Genomic DNA, 24,358 nt, shown 5'->3' with positions numbered 1-24,358 from the left:
AGATCTGGGTTAGTACAACTTAGTGAGTTAAAAGTGAGTTCCAGTTGAAGGCTTTCTAGCTCCAGCTTACCTTTACTCAAAATGGATGGAGAAAGCTGATCAGTCTGGAAACAGGAGATTCTGACATTCAGACTGGTTTTTGTTTTGGACTGACTCATTGGAGACTTGAGACTTTTTCCAAGGCAGATTAAGTTTTTGGTGGTATGTTCCAGAGTCAATATCCTCAGCAGGGACACAGCTGGCTCATGAAAGCTTATTGGACAGTGACACTGACTATCCCACATCTAGTCAAAAATGTTATCCTGACGTGAGACCTTTCTGAAAGGAACAGGCTTCTCAGTGAAGGAATTGATGATAAAATTTGGGTCTAATACAAATAAAGGTTGATAGATGCACTTTCATGCACACTTCCCTCATCACAGATGACCTTGAATAGGATACTTCTTCCTTAGTTGGACTTAGACCTCAGCTTCATCACATCACAAAATAAAAAGAACTTGTGGCAAGAAACTAAGGGAAGCAAAAAGAATCATATCTGCAATGTGAAAAAACAAAAAGGTTAATTAAGTAGTACAGTGGTTATAGCCCCTCCTCTTAGCATTCAAACATTTACAGGTATTGCTGATACAGTTATGTAGTCCTTAGTTCCTAAAGCCTCATGAAATCTAAGCAGAAATGCTCAAAACGTAATGCATATGCCGTTTGCTGCTCTAACTGCTTGCTTGTCTTCGGAGTGCATTAGGAAATGGCCTGAACATCTTTCTGTATAATAATAAATGGTCTTGCTTGGTTCAGGCCCATAGTGGAGTATAAAACAACTCCAAAGAAAAGAAACACAAAACCTGTAGTAATGAGTAATTACATTGTTAAAACGTCTCTTTGTGCGTATTGATTTTTCTTCAAAGCATTTTATGAAGCTTACAAGACGTATGTGAAGAGCGCTAGAAACTCTCAGGGATCTTCTTTAAAAAAGGAGAGGAAAAATGTATAAAAAAGTGCTTCAAATTCACAGTACCATTTATAGCTCTGAACCTTGTCTGCTCCCATTACCACATTTTATCAGGAAGTAAAATGTCTGGGAAAGAAGCTCATGTTTATTCTCTTCCAAGTGCCACTTCATCATATAATACTTCTCAATTTTCCAAATTGTTTTCTGTGTCTGGATGGGAAGTGCAATTTTTTTATTAGAACATTGGGAGACTTAGGGTCAAACAAACCTCACTAGTGCTCTTGAAAAATTAGTCTCTTTAGATGTCTAGGCTGGTATCTGGAACGTCATGAATCCATGATGACAGACATTTCAAGAACCCCAGAAGATCTTTCTGATACTTCTGCCTTCCCAAGTCTTTTTAGAGATGTCTAGAAGGTAATTCTAAATAACTCTAAAAGCTGTGACTCATTAGGGCATGGTGTCTATATATTGCAACTCTAGTAATATTTTGAAAGGAATCTCTTCAGAAGATGTACTTGCTCTGGCATTTTTGCTCTGTAGCTGTCTGCATGATATCAGCTCTTTGAAGTATAAATGACAAATTAATGTCGGTGTCTTTCTCTTGCAGCACAGTCCAACCATACTTGTTTGCGTATATCCTGTCCAGTTGGTCTTTTCTGGTGTCTTCATGTCCAAATCACTTTCCTCTTTCTGCAGTCACCTTGCTTTTTACACTTGCTGCAGTCAGCGGCACTCAAACAGCATCTCTTAGATCTAAGGGTAGGTGTGACTGGGGAAGGTGAGGCACAGAGCAAAGGAGGTCTCTCTGAAGCATCCTTTTCACCAAAGGAGCAGAATGGAGCAACCAAGTTGCTGCTGGTTTTCATCTGCTCCCCTTGCAGGTTCTGAGCAGGGTTTCTGTGGTGCCCTGCTGAAGCTTTGTCTGGCTATCCTGTTCAGGAGCTGAAGGGGAACAACCCACTGGTGAGTTTCTATATGGTGGACTGATCAGTGAGAGGACAGGAGTCTGGTTCTTCTAACTTGGCCAAAGTGCCACACTGAGTTTCAGGGAAACAAAGTAGTTTGCCACAACTCAACTCAGATCATCCTAAGTGATATCACATGGCATATACAAGAAAACCATGTGATCAGGCCCAGTCAACATGGGGTTTATGAAAGGCACATCCTGTTTGACCAACCTGATTTCCTATGACAAGGTGACCCACCTAGCAGGTGATGGAAAGGCTGTGGATGTTGTGTACTTAGACTTCAGTAAAGACTTTGACACTGTATCCCACAACATTCTCCTGGACAAGCTGGCAGCTTGTGGCCCGGATGGGTGTACTCTGCGATGGGTAAAGAACTGGCTGGATGGCCAGGCCCGAAGAGTTGTGGTGAACAAAGCCAAATCCAGTTGGCGGCTGGTCATGAGTGGTGTTCCCCAGGGCTCGGTATTGGGGCCAGTTCTGTTTAACCTCTTTATCAATGATCTGGATGAGGGGATTGAGTGCACCGTTAAAGCTTGCAGATGACACCAAATTGGATGGGAGTGTTGATCTGCAGGAGGGTAGGAAGGTCATACAGAGGGGTCTGGACCAGCTGGATCATTGGGCTGAGGCCAATTGTATGAGGTTCAACAAGTCCAAGTGCCGGGTCCTGCACTTGGGTCACAACAACCCCAGGCAGTGCTACAGGCCTGGGGAAGAGTGGCTGGAAAGCTGCCTGGCAGAGAGGGATCTGGGAGTGTTGATTGAAAGTGGCTGAACATGAGCCAGCAGTGTGCCCAGGTGGCCAAAAAGGCCAACAGCATCCTGGCTTGTATCGGGAATAGTGTGGCCAGCAGGAGTAGGGAGTTGACTGTCCCCCTGTACTGGGTGCTGGTGAGGCCCCACCTTGAATCCTGTGTTCAGTTTTGGGCCATTGAGACATTGAGGTGCTGGAGAGTGCAGAGGAGGGCAATGAAGCTGGTGAGGGCCCTGGAGCACAAGTCTGAGAAGCGGCTGAGGGAGCTGGGGCTGTTTAGCCTGGAGAAAAGGAGGCTGAGGGGAGACCTTATCGCTGTCTACAACTGCCTGAAAGGAGGTTGTAGCATGAAGGGTGTTGGTCTCTTCTCCCAAGTAGCAAGTGATAGGACAAGAAGAAATGGCCTTAAGTTGCACCAGAGGAGGTTTAGATTGGATATTAGGAAGAAATTCTTCATGGAAGGGATTGTCAGGCATTGGGACAGACTGCCCAGGTAAGTGGTTGAGCCACCATCCCTGGAGGTGTTTAAAAGGCATTTAGATGAGGTTCTTAGGGACATGGTTTAGTGCTAGAGTTAGGTTATGGTTGGACTTGATCCTGAGGGTCTCTTCTAACTGAAATGGTTCTGTGATTCTCTGATTCTATTCTATGGACTGTTGCCACTAAAACCAGTAGCACAAATGCTGATGTTCCTGACAAAGGGAAGTGTTGAGTAGTAAATGGACTTTTTTTTAAAAGTCACTTCTCTGAGATGAGCTTTGCTCTTTGTGACTTCTTTGAGAGAAATGAATGTTACAGGCTTGTAGGATTTAAATTCTCCTCCTTGAACACATCCAAAAGATATTTAGGAGGTCAGGTCATGTTGTCTTCTACTTCAAAAAACAAAACCAAAACAAGGTCTTCAAGTTTGGTTTGGCAAAGGCTAATGTCATCATGGTGCCTTCCCAAAAGGAACCTAAATAGCTTTGCTCCTGTGCCAGCCTCTTAGGCATTAGGCTTAATGTTTTCCCAAGTATCTCCTCCTACCATGTGTGTCAATGTTCCGACTGATAAATTTGTCTTCCCACAGGTTAGCGCAGTCATACTTTGGATGCAACCTACTGATTTCTGGTAAAAGAAGCTTACCTTCTTTTATGCTCTGTTTGTGAAAGGGATACATTTTGCAGAGAAACTTCTATTGAAAGCACCTATTTTATTAACAGCAGAAGCACTTACTGTGTGAATTGATGTGTTTCTCAAGGGACAATTGTAGCTGCTGCTGTGGTAAAGACTGATAAAAGCCAGGGACTGTTGTGAAGCCTGTTGAAGACTCTTAGATTGGTAGATATGCATTTCATTTTTTGCAGCAGTGGCAAAGCCTTATGGCCCGCTGTTAGTAGGTTTGCAACTAATTGAAATTAAACTTGCTGTTTCACACTGTAGTGGAGTTTTGCATCCTTTTAACTTTCAGGTTTCTGGTTACTAGTGTTAATTTTATGATGGTCTGAACAAGAATTTTCCTGTTGTCTGGTAAACTTTTTGAAAATGAGGGTAATGTTTTATCTTCATGAGTTTTCGGTATATTCATGATACTGTAAACTTTTGGGCAGTGCCATTGAATTTTTATAATCTGGTGTGAGTTCTGCTTCATACTAACTTCTTCTGGTTCTACTACAGAGTGTCATCTCTGAAGCCAAGCTTATTCTGAGGAATAAAATGCTAATTTGTTTGTTCAACTTCTGCTTAAAGCCAACATTAAACATGGGTTGTTGTTTACTGTGTAATGGGTTAATGTGCGGGGTGATGCACTTTGCGTGAATTGATGAGTAATTCCTGGGTGAGATCAGCACTGCTGGGGACGCGCTGCGAAGTGGCAGTTGCGGCATCCAGCTTTGGCCCCACTTCTGCTCGGTCTGTGGTGCAGGTGTTCTGGCGGGCTCGGTTTGAAATCAGGGCAGGCAAGATCTGAGGAGCACCGCTTCCAGGTTGGTAGTTGTACAAATCACTCTGAGCAGATGCAGTTCACCGAAAATAACTGGATTGCGGTGGCTTGCTTGTTAAGTCTGTGGCCTTGATATTGTACTTTCGTCAATCCTTCGGGTGCATTTGTTGAAACAGTGAAGAACACAGTGCATGAAACTGAATAAAACATTTGGTAGCCTGGCAGGGGAAGTAGCTCCAGACAAGCAGTTGTAAAATGCTAAGTGAAGCTCGGTTGTAACTGTGAGAAGGCCAAACAGTCACAGAGACTTGGAGTTGGTTTTGAAGGTATTATTTAGTAGAGTGTATGAAAGGGTAAAATGGAATAGAGAGAAATGTAGGGAGAGGTAGTTGCAACATGAAGTCTTGTTATTTAAGTGAAAAAAGCAGTCTTTAGCATAGATTTTTTTTTTCCCCCCTCCCTGTCTGAAGTCTCATACCTGGTTACTAATGTTATCCAGGACTTGGAGCAGAGACCCAAGGGGATGGCAAAAAAGGGAAGGGACTGGTCCAGAAACCAGAGATGAGCAACAGGGAATGTAAGTGAAAGAGCAGGAAAGTTCCTTTTTGTGCTGCCTCTTCTGTTTCCCTTCCTCTCGCTCACCCCATTGTACCTCTTTCTGTTCTGCCTTGAGCAGTAAGATGCTCATGCAGAGAGATGGTATTAACCCATCTTTTCCGGAGAAAGCTGAATGACAAAATGTAGCAGTTCATCTTGGGGAACTGTGGAGTGATGGTATAAGCATATTTCTTGCTAGATGCCCTCCTAAATTCCAAAGCTCCTTTAAAGAAGTGGAAAGGAGTGTTGTGCTGGTACTGGGGAGAAGCCAAGGTCTAACTTGATCTGCAGAGAGCTATGTGATACGATAATGAACTCCCACAGGATGTGAGCAGTTACATGGAGTAATAGTTTTAACCAAGCTTTCACAAAATGCATCTTTTTCCAGGCAGGATTTCTAGTGTTGTACAAATTAATACTATGGATGTTTTTGCTGGTGCAATTAGTAGTGAAATCTCTATAGCATATTCAGGGGAGATGTTAACTTGTGTTTTCCGTCTTAATTTCTGGTGTAAGGGGAATTAAAACTTAAAAATACTAGTGTTGCTTGTTTTTAAAAATAAGAAGTCTAGGTGTCACTTCTGGTTTAAAACTACACTAATGAAATTGGCATTCGATAATAGCACAAAACTGGTGGTGGCTTTTCTTGAAGTGCTGGGAGAAGACAGTGAAATAATTTAAATTTGTTTCTAAGCTGTGGAGAAAGACTGTTGCTACCTACCGCTTAAGCACAGATGTTTACTACTGTTTTGTCTGAAACATATCCACTGTTTCCTGGTGTCAATCACGTCTGTTCTCTTCCTAATCCCTTTAATATACCAGGAGGATGGCGTACTCAGGCTAAGGACAGGATTTTAAAAACTTCTCATTACTTAGATCTGTACGTTCAAATGATTACTCCACCAAAATATTAAGAAACTAAGTAGTCATGAGATTAGATGAAGAATCCATAAATGTATAAATAGTTCATCAAAATGTGAGAAATGGACAGTATGAGTAAGTGCTCCCTGACTTTCAAAGGGGAGGAACGTACGAAGTAGGGCTCTCCAGAAGTCTGCCCTGTTCAGTATAGTCATGAATGCCCTGTGTGAGGCAGTAAATACAAAAGATTGCAGTAGCATGGCTAGTGAAATACAGCATGGATGAATGTAAAGTGATGTCCTTCCCAGAGGGTTAACATGAGGGTTGTGTATAATGGGATGTTTTCTTCAACCAGAGCGGTGATGATCAGATTTTAGTTCTGTGGAGAGAAAAACTGCATGCCCAACAGCAGTGAAGAAACTTAATCAAAATTAGAAACTTGGAAAGAAATAGACCTGTGTTATACTGGATATTTATGGAAAAAACCCCAACATAATCAGTCAGAAATCACTTCAGCTTGTGAGGAAATCTAATCCATTTTACTGTATGAGTCAGACCACTGGACAAGTGTACTATAATTGCTTAAAATATTTATTCTTATCAGTCAAGCTACTTCTGTTTCTATCTCTTGTATTCTGACTGAAAGGTTTTTTCAGAGGCCTATATATCTCCCTCACTATGAATATCTTTAATGCCAACTGTATTTGTGGCTGCTTAATTCTTGTTGTTGGATCAGTATTGCTCTTTTCTGATATCCACTGCCTATGCAATTAGCTGACTTACAACTGTTATATTCTGCTAAACTGTGCAAACCCCCATATCTAGTTTTTGAGATAATCAGGAATGTGCCTGAGTAGTTCTCCATCTGCATTTAAGACAGATGAATTAAAACCAAACATGTTTGCAAATTCTAATTGAATGCTGTTTCAGAAGAAATTATTGTCAGATGGCTAAAAGCATTAAAGCCTTTGGAAAGACTTGTCTAATGTTCACACTAGGTCACCATAGGAAGCAGACATTATTTTCCCCTCATATTTTGAACAGACAAGGTCTCAGCTCATCAGAGTTCAACTTCTGCAAGTGCATGACTTGGAAGTCATTACTACACACATTTCCATCTTTTCTCTTGCTTCAGTCTTTAATAGCTGTTTTGCAGGCAGAACTGGCTGACCGTGATCTTCTACTGTATCAAAGAATTACCAGCTGAGTCAGCAGTACATACAGTAGTTATTAATTAGTGATGCTAGCATGTGCACTGTGTAACACTAGCTCATTGGCTTTATCCTTCAGATTAGCCTACTGATAGCCTCTTCCCAGCCTTATAATTCCTGTCAAACATACCTGTTGTCATCTTCCCTTTGGGCAAATTCTCCACTGTCTGCACTGTGTTACAATTGGCTAGGAAGACGAAGAATAATACATCAGGGATGCTTTTTGCTATTGTCATTGGGGAAGTGTTCAATAGAGAGCCTCTAATGACCCTCTGCCATCTCCACTCCTTACTTAAAAGGATTATTTAAAAACTTCCCAATTTCTTCTACTTTCATGAAAAACTGAGCCCAACTAATTTTTACTAATTCTCCTTTTTAATGTGCCAAATGTTGCCCTTAGGAATTGTAGCTTATTAGGGGGAAAACATATTTGTAGAAAAAAACAGAGCCTTTCCTTTAACTTACTGTGGTGCTACATGACTTTGACAGATGAATAGGGTTTCTTTTCCCAGTGATTTGCCGGTGAATCCTTACTACTTTTCCTTGAGAAACTACTTTTATGTGGGTAAATTCTCTAGCAAGGAAGTACTCCACCCTCTATAGTACTATTAAAATTTGTTCTTCAGTTTTATCCGGGAAGTTAGAGACCTTGACACTAATGATAGTTATACCATTATAAATGCAAATGTAATTTGTTGGTTTTGGTGCTATCCAGTATTCCTCTGCCAGGAGGTTTCACACTTAAGAAATTGCTGCTGTGATGCAAAAACTTATTGCCATCTTTTGAAATTATGGTATCTCTCAGGGTGAAAAAGTAACATGTCTATCACAAACATAAGGAAAACCCTGCTGTTGTAGGCTTTGCCGCTTCCATCATGCCTATGCCAATTCCTCTGCCTGTTTGTCCTGCTTGTACTAATGAAAAGCCAAACTGTATTTTTCCCATGTCTCTGCATTGTCTTTGAGGGAGACAGACTTGTATTGCAGAAAGTACTAAAGCTATAAATTCGAAATCACTTGGATCTGATTTTTAGAAATTAGGTTTGTTTTTAAAAAACAAAGCTAAAATCCCCCCCAACCAAACTTTACTGGATTCATTAAAAATGGAACAAAATCCCCTGAAGTATGGTGATAAATTTAATGGCCTAACTTGCCAGAAACAGTAGAGCTGCTGCCCATCTCATTTGACTTTGCCTTTTCTCCCCTCTCCCGCCAGCTAATTTTGAAGTCAATATATGGGTGCTTGAAAGAAGAAAATTAAACCCACTGTATGGAGCGTGTTCTGAGGGAGTAGGTATTAACATTGGAGAGTACTTTGACCAAAAAGATATCAAAAGCAAGTCCTGGCATGTTTTTTCAGGCTGATAATTGCCTTGGACTGAGCAAAGGTAAATGACAAATGATGTAATTCTGTGACTTTAGTTTTCAGTTTAACAGTGTCAGTCTGATTTTGCGGTAATCTGGATTTTAGAAATTCAAGCTTTTATCTCAAGCTTTCGTAGAGCAGGTCCCCTTTCAGCACTGAAGTGTGCTGACAGCAGCAATAAGATAAGAAATGACTGATAGAATTATGTTTAAAATCTGTTGTACATTTGGAGGTAAATGAAGAAACACTTCATGAAGTTTAATATATGTTTTTTTTGGCAGTATTGTATTTCAATGCATAGCTCTTCCAACTAATTGTTACTTCAAACCAGGTATATACCTAGAACTTTTAAGGCTCTTGCTGTCTTACCTAAATTTTGCTAGTTATGACTTCTGGAAACTGTTAATGAGGCTTTCTTTCTTAATTAGCAAAGTGGGTTTGGTTTGCAATAGAGTAAAAGAGGTGGAAAGAAATTAGGAAAGACACTTTAGCTGGTTCTTACTTGCTTAAAAAGCAAAACAAAATCAAACTTTGACCTGTTTGGTATTTTGTTTGCATGATCTTGGTATAGGGAGGTGCTGCAAGTAATTATGGACTAATTACATCATAATCTCAATATTGCTGAAGGGTGAGCACACACTTCAAGCAGCTTTTCTTTTTATGGAAAGGCACATTTCATCACTGCGTGAGGGACTTCATTCCCATTATCTATATAACATTGCTTTCAGTTGCTGATTTAGCAGCAGGTAATTACATTTTAAAAAACCCTACCACGCTACCCCTTCCAACACCTGAATAACCCCAGCACTCTGAAGATGTTCTCTCCCACCTTGAGAAGCTGAAGTGTTCTGGTGTGGGTGGGAGGAAATGAGGAGTAAGCCACCATGATGCCATTATTCACCAAGCAGATCTTTGGAAAAGGTGATGCAGAGCTGGTGATGTGACCCACCTAAGTAGGATAGTAAGTATTTGTGGCAGTGTGCTGAGGTTGTGATAAGGTTTTCTAGGCTGAACTTAATTTTGAGGGAAACTTCTTTACTGCAATGACCAAAACTAGCTGCTCTAAAAAAGCAAACCTGTAAATAATGAAGAAACTATGTCTCATTCTCCAGTTCTGGAGATCTATAAAATATAATTTTCTTAAATACACAGCCTTGAATCTTGGTGTTTAGTATGTGTGCAGGGCAAAGGATGAAGTTTTCATTGCATATATATTTCATAGAATAAATGGTGTTGGAAACACACCATGCCACTGTGGTGATAAGCCACCTTCTTTCACCGTGACTGCATGCTGCTTCTGCCTCGTCCCTTGCACAACTAGCTAAATAGTAAACAACTGGTGATAGATTGTGACATGCTGTCACAGCACAAAGGGAGAGTGGAAATGAGGGCTGCGCTGCAGGGTTTTTCATAAACCCTGCTATTCTTAATATTAGGAGAAAAGGAAGGGGTATTTTTTATTCCTGGGAGGAGAGGCTGTGTTTTTCCACTGTACTGCAGATTCCAGCTCCTGGGCTCTGCTGACTGGTGTCTGAATGGTTCAGTGTTTTGATGAGGCTCTTAGCCTGTCCTCCTGTCCTTCTGCTTTGTTGGCGTGCTTGGACAGCTTCCAGAGCTATGTCACTTGTAGTCCTGGTGGCATGGGACTGGAAACAACCCCTCCTCCCATTGACAGTGTTTCTTCTGACATGTCCAGAGGGGAGGTTTTGCATGCTGTTTACTGATTTTTTTTTTTTTTTTTTTTTTTTTAATATAACTGTAACAGTATGGAAGACATTTGGTTCTTCGCAATGGGCTTAGCTGGAATACATGGGCACTATGAAAACTGGAACAAAACTGTGTCCTTTGTGAGAGGTCACTTCAAGGAAATTTTCACTTTGTGAACCACTAGAGTTGTTATTTGTTCTTCTGTCTGTTTTCAAAAAGAAGCATGTTGTGTTAAGCAGTCACTTGTGGTGTGAAGACACAATCCATAACAAATGCTTGGTGAAACCACAGTATGTCTCCTTTGTGATGGAGCCAGGAGTCAGGCTTAGTTTGGAGGAGGAGGTTAAAGCGGGAAGATGGTGAAAAGGATCCTATATCTCTATCTTTTTTTGTCTTTGTAAATCCTGACCATGTAACTTGATGTTTCTCTTGTCTTCCCTAACAGTTCTCTTATTGCTTGGTTGGTATCTTTTTTGTTCTTTATTTTTTCTCCTGTTGTCCTTTCTGTTCTTCCCATGTTTACTTCTCTTCGTCAACATTTATTTGGGGTAGCTGGTGTGTCTATGGAAAGGAAGAGGCAGGCTATGCCTTGACACAGGGGTCCTGAGGAGAGAACTGAGATTACAGTAGCATCCTTCTGTGGCAGGAGAGGAGGAAAGGAAGGAGGGAGGCTGTTTTTCACCCTTCTGATCTCCTCCTGGTAGATTAGGAGTGTTTCCCATCAGATGATTTTTGTTGTCTAACTCTAAATTGGTATGCATTTTGTGCAATACTGTTGAATTTTGAGCACAAAATAAAGTGCTTTAAAGCACTTTAATGTCACTGGGCTGTACATCCCTAAGTTAAAGAAGATTTTGAGCTTTTTAGAGCTTTGCTGTTCAGATGACTAGTTTTGGTTAGCATTGCAGATCTCTTGAGGTGACACAGCACAAAGCATTGTGCACCTTAATCTTGTGTTCTGTTGTGTTTAGAAGGCTTCCTCTTTTGTGGAAGAGAGGGAAATAAAAAATATCCATGTCCTGAGGTGGTAGGGCGTGTGCAGTGACCACATTGTTCCAGTGCGTGTGGAAGCAATGGGATTGCACGCATGTGTCATTCTTCCTTTTTTCCATATCTCTTCCTGAAAACTCCCTCTGCACTTGCACTCGCCGAGAAGCACCCCTTTTCTGCTTTCATGAAATGCAGTTTATGCTTTTCTGATGTCCAAAGCTGTCCAGAGAAGGTATAAAGGGGCAACTCTTGCTCACTGGAATAAAAGGAATAGTTGATAATCGCGGCAGTAGCTCCAGACTGAGCAACTCAGTGATTGTCACTGAACTGTTTACTCAGTCTTGGTTTCAGCATACTTCCAGACTCTGTATGCCACAAATGCAGAGGCAAGAGGAATCCTGTCCTGCTCTCCATCATTCAACAGTCCTTCCTGGGAGCTGCAGAGACAAGGCGGTGGTCACTGGCCAAAGGAAGCGCATCACCTTCTAATTTGCTGCACGCCTGTTCCTCTTCATGCACTTCTTTGGACATGTGGGGGTATAATCATCACCACAGTTTGTGTTGCTTTTGTAATGTATTTTTTATTCCTTTTTGCTAGCTGGCTTGCCTTTTGCAATTCTCAATTCAAGACGTATCCCCTTCCAGAGAGGAGTTTTCTGTAGTGATGAATCCATCCGGTATCCATACAAAGAGGACACCATTTCTTATAAGTTGTTAGCAGGAATAATTATTCCTTTCAGTATAATTATTGTAAGTTAAACTTTTCTTCATTGCGTTTGATTTCGATGGGGGCTGGGGAAGAGGGAGGAGGGGCAAGCTGTTAATGCAGACTTCTAAAACTATTCTGTAAGATTTCCCAACTTTTAAACAATGTACTTAGACCAGGTGCTAAAGGGGTAGAAATGGTGTTCTGGCAAGAATAATTAAAAGGTTTTATTTAATTGAGGTCAAACAACTAGAACTATAGAACAGAGAAAGAATACCTTTTAACTATGGTGGCATATTTTGTAGTCTGAGAGATAAAAACGTCTTCCCTTACCATATCAATTAAGAATAACATTAAAATATGTTAAATTACTGTCTCAAGCTACTCTGTTTTGGGAGCTACTACTTTCATCTCCCTCTTTGACCACAGCTCCTTGCTCAGCTGAACTGGGTCAAGCATATAGTGGCTTGGTATCCTTAAGATTTAATTACATGCTATCAGCTGAGCTAACCTAATAGCTTACTATGGACAAAAGGTAAGGTCCCAGTATTGCCATGTCCCTTGCCACCTCTAGTGGCTTATCTGAAGCAGGGTAAACTAGTGAAATGCCTTAACTTGGCAGAAAACAGCAGCTTTATTTGAGGCAGGCTGAGTGAAACGGGTCCTGGAAGAATACATATAAGTGCTGAGGCACGAGTGGAGAGGGAGCTGTACCCCATCAGTCGACTATTTTGTGTCCTAAGTCTCACAGGGCTGCCCTCAAGTTCCAACAAGGTCCCTGTCCAGATGTGCTAAAAAGCCTCGGACTCATCTCATGGCTCTGTGGTGGATGACATCCAAACTCAGAGCTATGTGTTGTGCAGACTTTAAACTCTTATATGCCAGATAAGATTTTTGGGTGTATAAATATTTATCCAAGTATATTTTAGGGATCAAAGCTAGGAGAGGTGCCGCTAAATGTAAACCTCAGTATTGGCCAGCTGTTTCTCTGGGTTAATGGGTTAAAATCAGGAGGGATACTATTGCAATCTAACTCTTTCTTGCATAAGGACTGCATGGATTTTTATCTAGGTTCCAACATAGAGATCAACTTGTAGCTTATGATTGGTCTTGGACAGCTTTTTTTTTTTTTTACAACAGTAGAAATGTGGGGTTGGGAATCAAAACTGTGGCTTACCTAGTTTTCCTGGGAAAAAACTGCTTCAAAAATTTACAGTAATAATTCTGGAGCACATAAAACTTTCTTGGTTGTTTTGTGTTCTATTAACTTTCAAGTGGTTTGTGCTAAAATTTAATCATGCCTTTTAAGATAGGACTTTTTTTCACCCTGTAACTACCGTTGGTAGTCAATATTGCCGAAGAGCAGCAGTATTTGGTCATAACTGAAGTCTATCTAGCTTGTTACCTCATTTCTAGCAGTGGTTAAAACATACGAGTGAGGAAGAATAGAATAGAATAGGCAAAGATTGATGTTTTGCCCTCAGGACTTTGCTATCAGCTGTTTGCAGCTCAGGGACTTCCCAAGTCAGAAAAGGCTTTAGTGAATATCATAATTTTTAATGGATGTATTTCCCTTGAATTTATCCAATCTACATATGAGCATGTATGAACATTTAACTGAAAAAATTACCTTAGCAACATCAGAGGCCATCTTTTAGCTGTGAAGTAAGGCTTTTCTGCCAAGATTGCTTTAATGTCAGATGACAAAAGCAAATGTGGGTGTCCTTTATTCAGTGCCCAGTCAGATTATCGAAGATGAATACTCTTTTCTGCATCCAGTGAAGCAGCTGCATTGACACCACTTAACTTTTTATCACCTCAACAGAGATAAGTGACCTTCTTGCAGGTTTTGCAGTAGTATTCTTTAAAAGGGATTAATTATTTACCAGTCATGGCTGATGTTTCTGCTCAACTAGCTTCATTAGGAGATTATTCTCCAGGTTAGGTAGATTCTGTATAAGAGTTTACCAACATCTACTTGACTGAAAACTTTCTCAGCTTTAGTCTATGTTCTGGCATTTCTATGCTTCAGTCCATGTTTCAGTAAGGTGTAGAGTGTAAAACTTCAGTGTCACCCATCTGATGGGATTGTCTGTTGCCTTAATGTGCAAAACCACTGACGGCTACTGTGTCTGCCCAGGTGTCAGAATGTCTAATAACAGCTTCATTCACCAAAGCTCTGCTTAGCTGAGATCCTGGACGTGTCACTCTCAAGTGACAGATTGAACCATCATTTAATCTTTACAGAATTTTTAAAGATCACAAATGCCTACAGCCCCCCACCCATCTGATCGGTATGAGCTGAGTCTTTCTACACAAGATGGGATAATCTGGTTCATATCCAACCTTGCCTGGGGTGAAGTTTTGTCCTTGGTTTAAGGAAGCTCTTACTTTCTGCAAAAGAAAGTTGCAGGAAAACAAAACTACATCTGCTTTCCTGTTAACACTTAATGCGCACTTATAAGCATATACTTCAGACATGCAGGGTTAAAAATCCTTGGAAAGACCTCAGTCATGTCTGTCTTTCCCTACTTTTGTTAGGGTGTTTTGTGGTGGTTTTTTTTTTTTTAAATTTTCTAGAGGAACAGGAAATTTCTTTGTTTAAATACATGACATTTTACATCCAGAAATGAAGTCTAGACCCTTCAGAATAGTCTGGCTTCACAAGGATCCCAACAATTTTATGATGAAATAGAAAAATTTTGCTTAGCACAAGTTTAGCTTAAGAAGACTCAATGTAGGAAACAATGTAATACTGGATAAGATATTTCTAACTAGGGCCGTGTCAAATAATATGAGAGAGCTTTATTTTAATAAATATTCTGAAAATCAAAAATAAGTTCAAAATGAAGCAGGGTAAAGTAAAAGGCTTTTTCTTCTACGTAAGTGTTTAAAGTTAGGGCATGGTTACTGCTGACTCTTGGAAAACTTAAATTTGCAGCCTTAAGTTTATAAAAAGAATTTCTGAAAATACATATCTGAGTATTAACAACTGTGGAGTAGTATCTTATTAAGCCATTATCTATCTTTAACTGCTGTCCTTATTTCTCTTTCAGATAATCCTAGGAGAGACTCTCTCTGTCCTTTATAATAATTTGCACTCAAATTCGTTTGTCAGAAATAACTACATAGCCACTATTTACAAAGCCATTGGGACCTTCATTTTTGGAGCAGCTGCCAGCCAGTCCCTGACGGACATTGCCAAGTACTCCATCGGCAGACTGCGGCCTCACTTCCTCGCCGTGTGCCAGCCCGACTGGGCGCGAATCAACTGCAGTCTCGGTTACATCGAGAACTTCTCTTGTCAAGGGGATAAAGCAAAAATCAATGAAGGAAGGTGAGTCCAAATAACCTTTATATGTTTGGTTGTAAGACCTGGGGTTTGTTTGTTTCTTTTTTTTTTTTTTTTTTACTTGGGATGATGAGTTTGGTATTGCTACTGTATTTTTTATGCTTCTCTTAGAATAAATTCCTTGTAATGAGTGTTAAACTTTGAGCCCTGTCTAGATACTGGGATATTTTTCTATTTTGTTCTGTTCATCTACAGAATAATGCATAAATTATTGCATATTCATTTATGTGTGTGTTGGTTTTTTTGGTTTTTGGTGGGTTTTTTTACAAAATGTCGGTGATGTTCAGTTTTGATTAGCTTTTACTTATTTTTCTAAAATGTCTGTACATACCAACAAAGAGAAGAATTTGAAATCTGCCTTCAAAATTGCATGTGGAATAGCAAGGAAAACAGTTCAGATTTAGAATGAAAACAAATAAAAACTGGATTTATCCATTTAAAAATATGGAGGACTGTTAAGAGATTCACTCCACACAGTTACCTCATTATTAGGCATTTCATTATCTTAAATACTTACCTGCCAACTCAATTGCAAAAAGATAACAGGGAAACAAAATGAAGCATCTCACACATTGGAGTTTTCTCACTGTTATAAACAACATTTGAATGCTATTGGAAATGCTGAAGTACATTCAGAATAATTTCTGGTGTTAGAGGTGCTTGAGCTCCCTGCAAGCTGAGCTTTAGAGAAACTCCTTGCCAGTCTTTGTCCAGAAGACCTATGTACCCTCTTAGCTAAAACTTTGTGTGTGGCTTTTAAATACATGTGTAGGTTTTGCTCGCTGTCCTCTGTGCTCATTTGCTCTTCTAGCACGTGTCCCGTATGGATCTCTCAGTAGCACGCATGGACACCTCAGCAGCTGCAGGAAGATGTTGCATATTGGTGTGGTGGGGGACCAGGTCTATCTGCAAGGTGCCAGCAGCAGTTTGTATTTTGAATGACTGGCGATAGAGGAGCAAGTACACAATAACAGGCAGTATAGCAGATAGTCCTCAAATGAGCAGAACGTTAGGTAATAAGTAGACAAACTATTGTTTGAGAGATTGAATTAGTGTGCTCCATGTTCAGCTCTTTTTTTTGGTATTGCTAATGTTCTTAATTCTGCTTAGAAGATTTTTATTTACTTATTCTAAGCTATTCTAGACACTGATTATTGGATTGACTTTCCTTGCCTGTGACTAGCTCTGTAGAATCAGAATACCCACTAGTAAGATGTGACTTTTATCTCTGTTCCAATAAATACATGATGTGTGTCTGAAGACTTGTAATGGTCACTTTCTATATAACTATCAACTCCAATTTGAAGTAAGAGTATACAAAGGAGGATTTTTCACGAAATGTAGAAAACAAAAAAATTCTATACAGCATGTCTGCTAGATTCTTAAATGTTACTGACTTTTCAAAGATCTGACTTGTAGTAGAACAGCCTTAATAATTGAAATAAAGAAGACACTAACCCCCCCTAAGATAACAGATTATCTTAGTTTTAGTGTGGTGAGTTAGCAGAAGTAATGGCCAGAAACTAACTCTTTATAGAGTTTAAAAGAAAATAAAATTGTAACTTATGATGCAAGAGAGGGGAAATACCAATTTTGTTGTCTGTTACATTGTGGTGGGGGTAAACGTTTTGACTTTTACTTCAACTCACTAAAAGTTGTATTTTATTCTTTCATGTGGAAGATGCTTGTACAAGTTTCAAATGCAATGAGTCTTTAAACAAAAGTGTACACCTTCAGGTGCTTTGTGAAACAGAATAGTGTGGCTTTCAGCATGACACTGTGGGGTCAAAATTCAACTTGGGCATAGATCCGAGTCTTCAGTTGAACTTCCTCATGAGTCAAAAACTATTTCTCAAATGTGAAGAGGGAAAAGGAGAAAACTTGAGTTGGTTATAAGAACTGAGATGGTCCTGAAATATAATTTTCTGTTTGGGGGAGATGCTGAAAAGCATAGTTACTTAGCTTATCCTCAAACAGTGAAAAAAATTTTTGTTATGAGAATAACATGGGGGACAATAGCATAGTAATAAGTTGGATTTTGTTCTTCCCAGTGCAACTAGTGCTTTAAAGCCTCAGACTTCCATATTGGAAGCAAGATTTGTCTGTCATCTCTTACCTGATGAGCTGCTAGGTTTGTATTCTCGGCTACCGTTTTGTTCCCTTTTTCTATTGTGCCTGTTGCTCCCTTGAAAGTGACATAAGAGGGCTCTCCTGTTTGGTCAAAGCTTGCCTTGAAGTGATGACTTCAGTCTGAGCTCACCTGTGGTGCTTCCACTCTCAGCTGAGGCTCTTCTATGCACAGGAACGTGTAAGCAAAAAGTGAGTGCTCAGAGAAGGGTAGATTGAAGTAGGATGTTGTCCTGTACAGGTGGATGTCATGGATGCAGTGACCTAGTAAATTGTTTTGGATTTCTTAGGGAAATTGGACCCTGCACCTGAAAGGTTGGTTTTGATGATCTTGGGTCGTGTGCCTACACATACCTTACAGTTAATAAGCCACTAGGAAGAGGGAGTTTGATTGCAGTGGGTTTTGCAGCAAGTCAAAGGAGGTCAGTAGGCTCTCCAACTGTAACCCAGAGGTGAATTTCTCGATCAGTTGGATATAACTATTAGAGGCAAATTTATTACTAGCTATCGTCATTTGCATAAAATAGTTATGCAGGTAGAAATACCAAGAAAGAATGAACACAGGACAACCATAATGTTGCATACAAAATCATATGTTCAGAATTGAACCTGTTCTTTCTGTATAATAATAGAACTTGAGGTTGGTTTTGAATATTTTTAGAGATTCATGCTCAGTTATACAGTCAAAAAGACTGATCTCTGTTTACTATTTCTTAATTCATAGCAGGAAAACAGTGCTTCCAGTGTAAAAATCCATTGTGTGCTTCCACTGTGCATATTGTACACTTCTGTTTGTTCTTCCCTCCCTTCTCATCCCTGTACTCAAAAGTATAAAATACTTTTAGTATGCAGCATCCATGAGTAGATTAGAGCTCTGAGGCTGAAATAAATAGGTGTGTGTTGAAGAGATGGGTGTAAGATGGAAGTCTCTAAAGAATACTTTAGAAGTACAGAAGTTAGGTAATGACCAATTGTTTCCATTTCCTCCTAATAGTAAAACTGGAAGGTAAAACATTTGAAGTAGTTTCTTATTTCTGCTTTTTCCCACACAAAGATTAAGAAGATTAAGTAAGCCATGGAACTCTGCAGTGCTGGGATATGTAAGTTTGTAGGTGGGTTCAATAAAACAAACAAACAAACAAAACAAAAAAACCCCAGAAAAACCAAAACATTTGAACAAACTCCTAGAATAATAAAACCAAGAATATACTTATGTTTCTGGAATCCTGAAGGTGTTATGGCTGTGGACTCAGTGTTTTGGATAAGCATCATTGCATATTTTTTCCAGTACTGTTTTATGCAGATCTGATGTTTGCAACTCTTCGCATTTGTCTGCTATGTTTTAACATGGGGGAAAGATAATCTTTAGTATTTCTTGTTAATCAGTAACAGTAGTATTAAAATACATGCTAAAATACATATATGCTTTAGCACGAATATAAACGAATACTTGGTTGTCTAAATTAATAAAGTGCCTGTGGGTTTTGAATAGTGTCAGTAAGGTTTCACTTCTTAATCTGAGCTTGATAAGCTAGATCTTTCTGATTTTAAGTATCTTGTTTGCTCTATCATGGTGCAAACAGAGGCCTCTTCAGATTTAAATAGCTCTAGCTTCTCCTTGACAACTTCTGTAGTGTGTTTGCACTTCCAGTACTACTGGTGGTCAGACTAAGCTGAGGATCACAATCACAGTTGTGTGCTTAGTAAATTTCATTCAGATTTAAAAGATGCATGTAAGAGTTGGCTTATATTATGTGAGAGTATGTAGCACTTGCAGATCTCTAAAATATGCATGGAAGTCACTAGTTATATTAAAAATTGCTAGTTAAATTAAGTATTAGCACTAGAAACTGTACTATTCTTCTGTGTCTGTTTGTAAGAACCCTTTCTTCAGGCAGCCTTTGGCATGTAATTTAAGCTAGACACAGAAGCTGGTAAGAGCTACTTCACTGCAGTTTTCTGAGGGTGAATGCAGTTCTGTGTAAGTCATTCTCAAGCTTTTATGGAGGTGTTTCTAGGTTTGCCAAGAAGTTGTGTGTAGAGCTTTGTAATATTCTGTTTTAATAAATATTAAAAGAGTAGTAACTCAAAGGTGTTTGGCCTGTTACGGTGATTTTTCTTTTGGGTGTCAAAATAGCAAACTTCTTAAAGCATGTAACTATGGTTGAGTAAGAGATGTGTGTGTTTGTTTGGTTTTTTTTTAAAATGTAATTGCACTGACCAGAAGGGAACATAACTTCATACCATGTAGTTTCTTTACTGGGAGACAGTGGCTTGTTTTCGTGTTTCAGACAAGTTTGCTATACCAGCACAGGTTTTAGTGTCTATTAATGAAGAGGGATCAAAGGCAAGTGCTCCACCTGCCACTGATATTGGCAATTAGCATGTCACTCTTGTTATACCGATGTATACTTCAATGCTGCTGGATTGCCATTAAGGTACTTTAGCACCTATAAAGGTAATGACTTACCAAATGGCTGTTTCCTTTTTCAAACTGGCCAAGTAGGGCTCAGTAAAATAGGCAGGTGTGGGATGTGAGTGAGCAGTCACTACAATCTCTGATCTCTTCAGCTTTTGCAGCTCCCATTCTTGTTGCGATTCTTCCTTCTCATTTGGCTTGCTACTGCTTACCTTTGCCTGGCTTTGAGTTGGTTGGCAAGATACCCAAATTGCTCAGAGAAGAGTAGACAGAGAGGACATGGAAGGGACAGATGGTGACTTCTCCATTCCTTGTTGGTACCTAAGGCATACTTCCCAAACCTGTCTGCTCCAGCCAGTCTGTGGCAGGTTGTTCCTGCATCCGTGCTGAAAGACTTAATAGAAACAACAGATGTCCAGCAGCAGAAGCTGTGAACGAGTATTTTACTGTTCCTCTGGTGAGCGTACTTCTCTGTAGCTGCCGGTTTTCTATCTGAAATGAGTTTGTGTGAAGCTTGAATGTCTAGAGTAACAAAGCAGAACATCAAGAGCTTCTCTTTTCCTCTAGTATATGAATTGTGGGCTGAGTCTTTCATTTTTTTGAGGCTTCTGGTAGGGGGAGGGAAAATAAACTGTTTTTCTAGTTACACATAGTATATTGTACTTCAGGGCGATGGTGATGGGCTGGTACCAACTGTACTAATATATTGTGCGATGATGTTAGCTGATTGCTCCTGACTCATTTTGGCAGTCAGGAGTTGCTAATTCCACCTTGATTGCCTTTGTGCAGACATTTGTAAATCCCTAGGTAGCACGATCTGGAATCCAGGAGACAAGCTTGGATCAGGCCAGGCTGAACCTGGAAGAGAGGTCAGTCTCAGCTGTGTCTGTGAACTTGGAGCACCGTATGGTTATTTCTTATGGCTTGTAAAAGCCAGTCCCAAAGACAGTAAAATGTGGCTTAAATGAAGGGTCCTGTCAATCTTCTTCACAGGCTTTTCTCTCCAGTTTTATAAAACTTTCTGCAGCAAGCAGGTGAAAACTAAAACAAAACAAAACCCCCAAGCACACCCCAAAAAACCCACCCAAAATAAAACAAACTCCCCCAAAACAGCAATTAAAAAACCCCACAAACCAAGCTTCTGGTGTTGAAGAGTGTGTAACTGAAGAAACACTTGAATTTCATTTTAAATTTTTTAAAATCTATTTTAATTTATTTTTTTAATTCTCAAAAAATGTAGCAAGTGCTATATACAGCTTACAGTCCTCTTAGAATCTAATTTAAGATTGTGCTGTCACTTTTGTATATATATCGTGTTATAAACTTGGCAGCACAAACAGCACATTAAAGCCTTGTGTTAAGGTCAGGTATATTGAATCTCATACTATTTAAACTTACATTTTATCCACAAAACGTTAAGAATAAATGTTGTGCCATCAAGTATGCAGTATTAATACTCAGTGTCTTCTGAATAACGTCACAGAGACAATAATATACTAGAGTGGGAATAAGTTCTAGTTACTGCTAGGGATGCAAATGTTGCCTTCCTAGAACTTTAAAACTTAAAAGCATACTTCCTTCGATTTTCTGGTTTTAGAACCACTTCCTGCTGTACTGTATGAAAAAAGTAGGTTTGTAATATCAGTACTCAATAAGGATTGTGAAACACAACTGTTAATGCTGTGGTGAACTTACAACTTTTGAAAGCAAAAGTATTATAATTAATGTGTTCCTCTCCTCACTTGTTCAGTATACATGATGTGCTTGTTGTGCAGAAGTGGCCACAAAAGTCTCTGAAACAGATACTAATTGGCACCAATCAATTTAGTGGATAAAAATTTTAAGATTCAGTTTGAGTAAGTTCATAACCCAATTGCCAGCTATTTACTTCATAGTTTTGGATTAACATAAATCTGTGGTTTTAATACTGTATTTCAGGATGATTGTTACCTACAGATAATGATGAAAACTATTTAAAAACAAACAAAATTTCAATAATTTCCTCAGAAGTATCAAATCATTTCAGAAAATAAACATGCAGGCTTCTCTTAAATGCTTTCTACCCTGTTGAGTATGCCTTAAATATATATTAAAATTTTGTGAATCTTTGTCTTCTGAAATTTTCATTGGACCTTTTCTTACTGCTGAATTGATTTATTCCCACATCTAGTATTGTTAGTGTCCACATCATCTTGGAGACTATGGAGACTGTTACACTATGTAGAAAGAATGATTTAAATACTTCTGGTATGTGGCTGGATGCTTTGGAAACCTTGTTCTGTGTACAAGAAGGAACCTCTGAAGGTCATCCAGTCCAGCCTCCAGTTTAAAGCTGGGTAGCTGTAGAGTTCTGACAAGCCCTGTGCATCCTGATTTCTTCAAGAGCTCTGGAGGTGGAGATTGCACAGCCTGTTGGGGAAAAATTTGTTCCTTCAGTCCTTCTTGTTCTTTTCCTAAGCGTGAGGGAGAACCCCTGCTTCTAAACAGCCTCACCATGGCATCATCGACCTTCTTCAGCACCACTGGATGTAAGCCATCCAGTCTCATGGACTTGGAAGTCCAGCTTTATGTAATCTTGGTTAGATCTTTCTTGACTAGATAGTAACTCTCCTCTAAACTTTACCACCAGGCATGAAGACATGGGAGGCTGAAAAGATGTAATTGCAAAAGAGTTCAAAACCGGAGGCAAAAAAGGCATGAAGACCTTTAGCTTTTCTATACCCTTTGTCACAGCATGGCTCACCATGTGCAGTGGTGGGCCCATGTGTTCTGCTGCTGCGGTTGAACACCTTCACACTTTTCCTCTGTATCCTTCACTGCCTCCAGCCTTGGTCTTCCTGCTTCCTTTGCTTGGGTGATACTTCAGTACTTGTCCTTGGTGGGCAGCTTGTTTCTGCTTCTCATGACTCCTTTTATCTGAGCTCAGTCAGATGTTCATCACTGAACTGAGATGTCCTCTTCTTCTTCCTGCTTGTTTTCTTCCACAAGGCAATGGCATGTCCTTGTACTCTGAGGAGGTTGTCCCTGAAATGCTACCTTCTCATGGGCATGGCAACCAAGGCGGCTGCTGACATGTCCAACTAGCTCATCCTTGCTCCCGAGTAAGAGATTATCAAAGGGCACTTTTCCTGTCAGGCCTGTCCAACAGCAACATCAAAAAAGGAATCTGTTGAATTGCTTGCACCATGGCGTGTTGCCCTTCCAGCAGGTTTTGAGGCATCTGAATTTCTCTGAGAAGCCTCTCTAGACATCAGGTGTCTGAGTTCCTGTGCCTCCAGTCTCTAGAAATTTTGATCTGTGCTTCAGTGTTAGAGATGCCCAGTCTTAACTAGTGGATTCTAATGTATCTTGGAATTGTCCTCTTCTCCCTTTTGCGTACAGCAATTACTAACCCTGAAAGGAAGACTCAGCAGTTCTTTGTATTCTTCAGCCTTGGGCAAGTCTTGAACCCTGCCTTCCAAACATCTAAGTGAACTTTTCTCCTTGCTGAGCTTCTCTCTTGACTTTGTATCTCCTTTTTTTATGCTTCTCCAGCTGTATGTTACAGTGAGTTAAAAGGGCAAGGGTCAACATACGGTTTAATTTTTTGAACCCTTCGATTCACTAACTTTTGTTCTGGAGCTTGTTTATAGAGCTCTCATTTAAGGTGCAGATTTGGAGGTGTTCCAGTCTTTCTGTCTCTTAAAAGGTACCATTGAGGTATTGTTAGCTTGTTTCTGTTCTTCTGTTGAGATGTAGGTAAGAGGGCTTCATGCCTGTTTTATACATAAGATCTGCTTCAAACTGGATTTTATAATTACCGGATGTGTCCCTTTGCTATGGAACTTTATTGTCCTTTCAGACTGCAACTGAAATATCTGAATTGAATTTCAAGTTCAGATAATTGCTGGGTCCAGCTTTTGGGTTGTGTGGGGAGTTTTTTGTGTTGTTTTGGTTTTTTTAATAAGATTTGTAAGTCTTCCTGAATGCAGTTCAAAACTTTCCTTCACATTTTTAAAGCAAATATTGCCACCAGTTCCATAGCAAAGCGGTTTCAGTGTTGTACAAGGAGACAGTTCAGGTTTCTACTCCTGAAAGTGGAGGAGGCAGTGTTCATTAGAGCAGAAAACTGGCTGTATCAAACATCTCACCCCCTACTTTTCTTTTATGCTCTTTGAAATAGAGAAGGCAGAAGTATTGCACACATGTAGAAATGCTCTATAATTTTCAGGTAAACCAAGCAGCTTTTTTCATTCCAGCGATGTAAAGTGCTTAATTATCATGCTGCTGGTCTGGGACACAGAACAGTTGCTTCCATTTTGCAGATGGGAAGGCATAAGCATAACGTGTTGTTCCTTGGTTAACATACTGCAAAGTTGGGAGTAGAAAGTAGGGGTTCAGATGTTTTCCTCAGAAGGATGTGAGAATGTAATTCTAAACAGTCTTGA

At 39.8% G+C, this 24,358-nt stretch overlaps 1 protein-coding gene across 2 annotated transcripts in view; it reads left to right on the top strand.

The window, feature by feature from the left end:
- Positions 1-24,358, top strand: part of PLPP1 (phospholipid phosphatase 1) — a 69,194-nt gene that overhangs the window by 20,352 nt on the left and 24,484 nt on the right. The window contains exons 2-3 of one of the 2 annotated variants that reach the window (XM_065655402.1): positions 11,926-12,077; positions 15,090-15,370. In XM_065655402.1, coding sequence (XP_065511474.1) covers positions 11,926-12,077; positions 15,090-15,370 — 433 coding nt within the window. The remainder of the gene's footprint in view (positions 1-11,925; positions 12,078-15,089; positions 15,371-24,358) is intronic. The other variant, XM_065655401.1, reaches the window with a different exon arrangement.

The sequence above is a fragment of the Caloenas nicobarica genome, chromosome Z, assembly GCF_036013445.1.
Source record: "Caloenas nicobarica isolate bCalNic1 chromosome Z, bCalNic1.hap1, whole genome shotgun sequence".
Classification (NCBI taxonomy): Eukaryota; Metazoa; Chordata; class Aves; order Columbiformes; family Columbidae; genus Caloenas; species Caloenas nicobarica.
The sequence above is the reverse complement of the archived record's forward strand: the minus strand, read 5'-3'. Positions and strand labels throughout refer to the sequence as shown.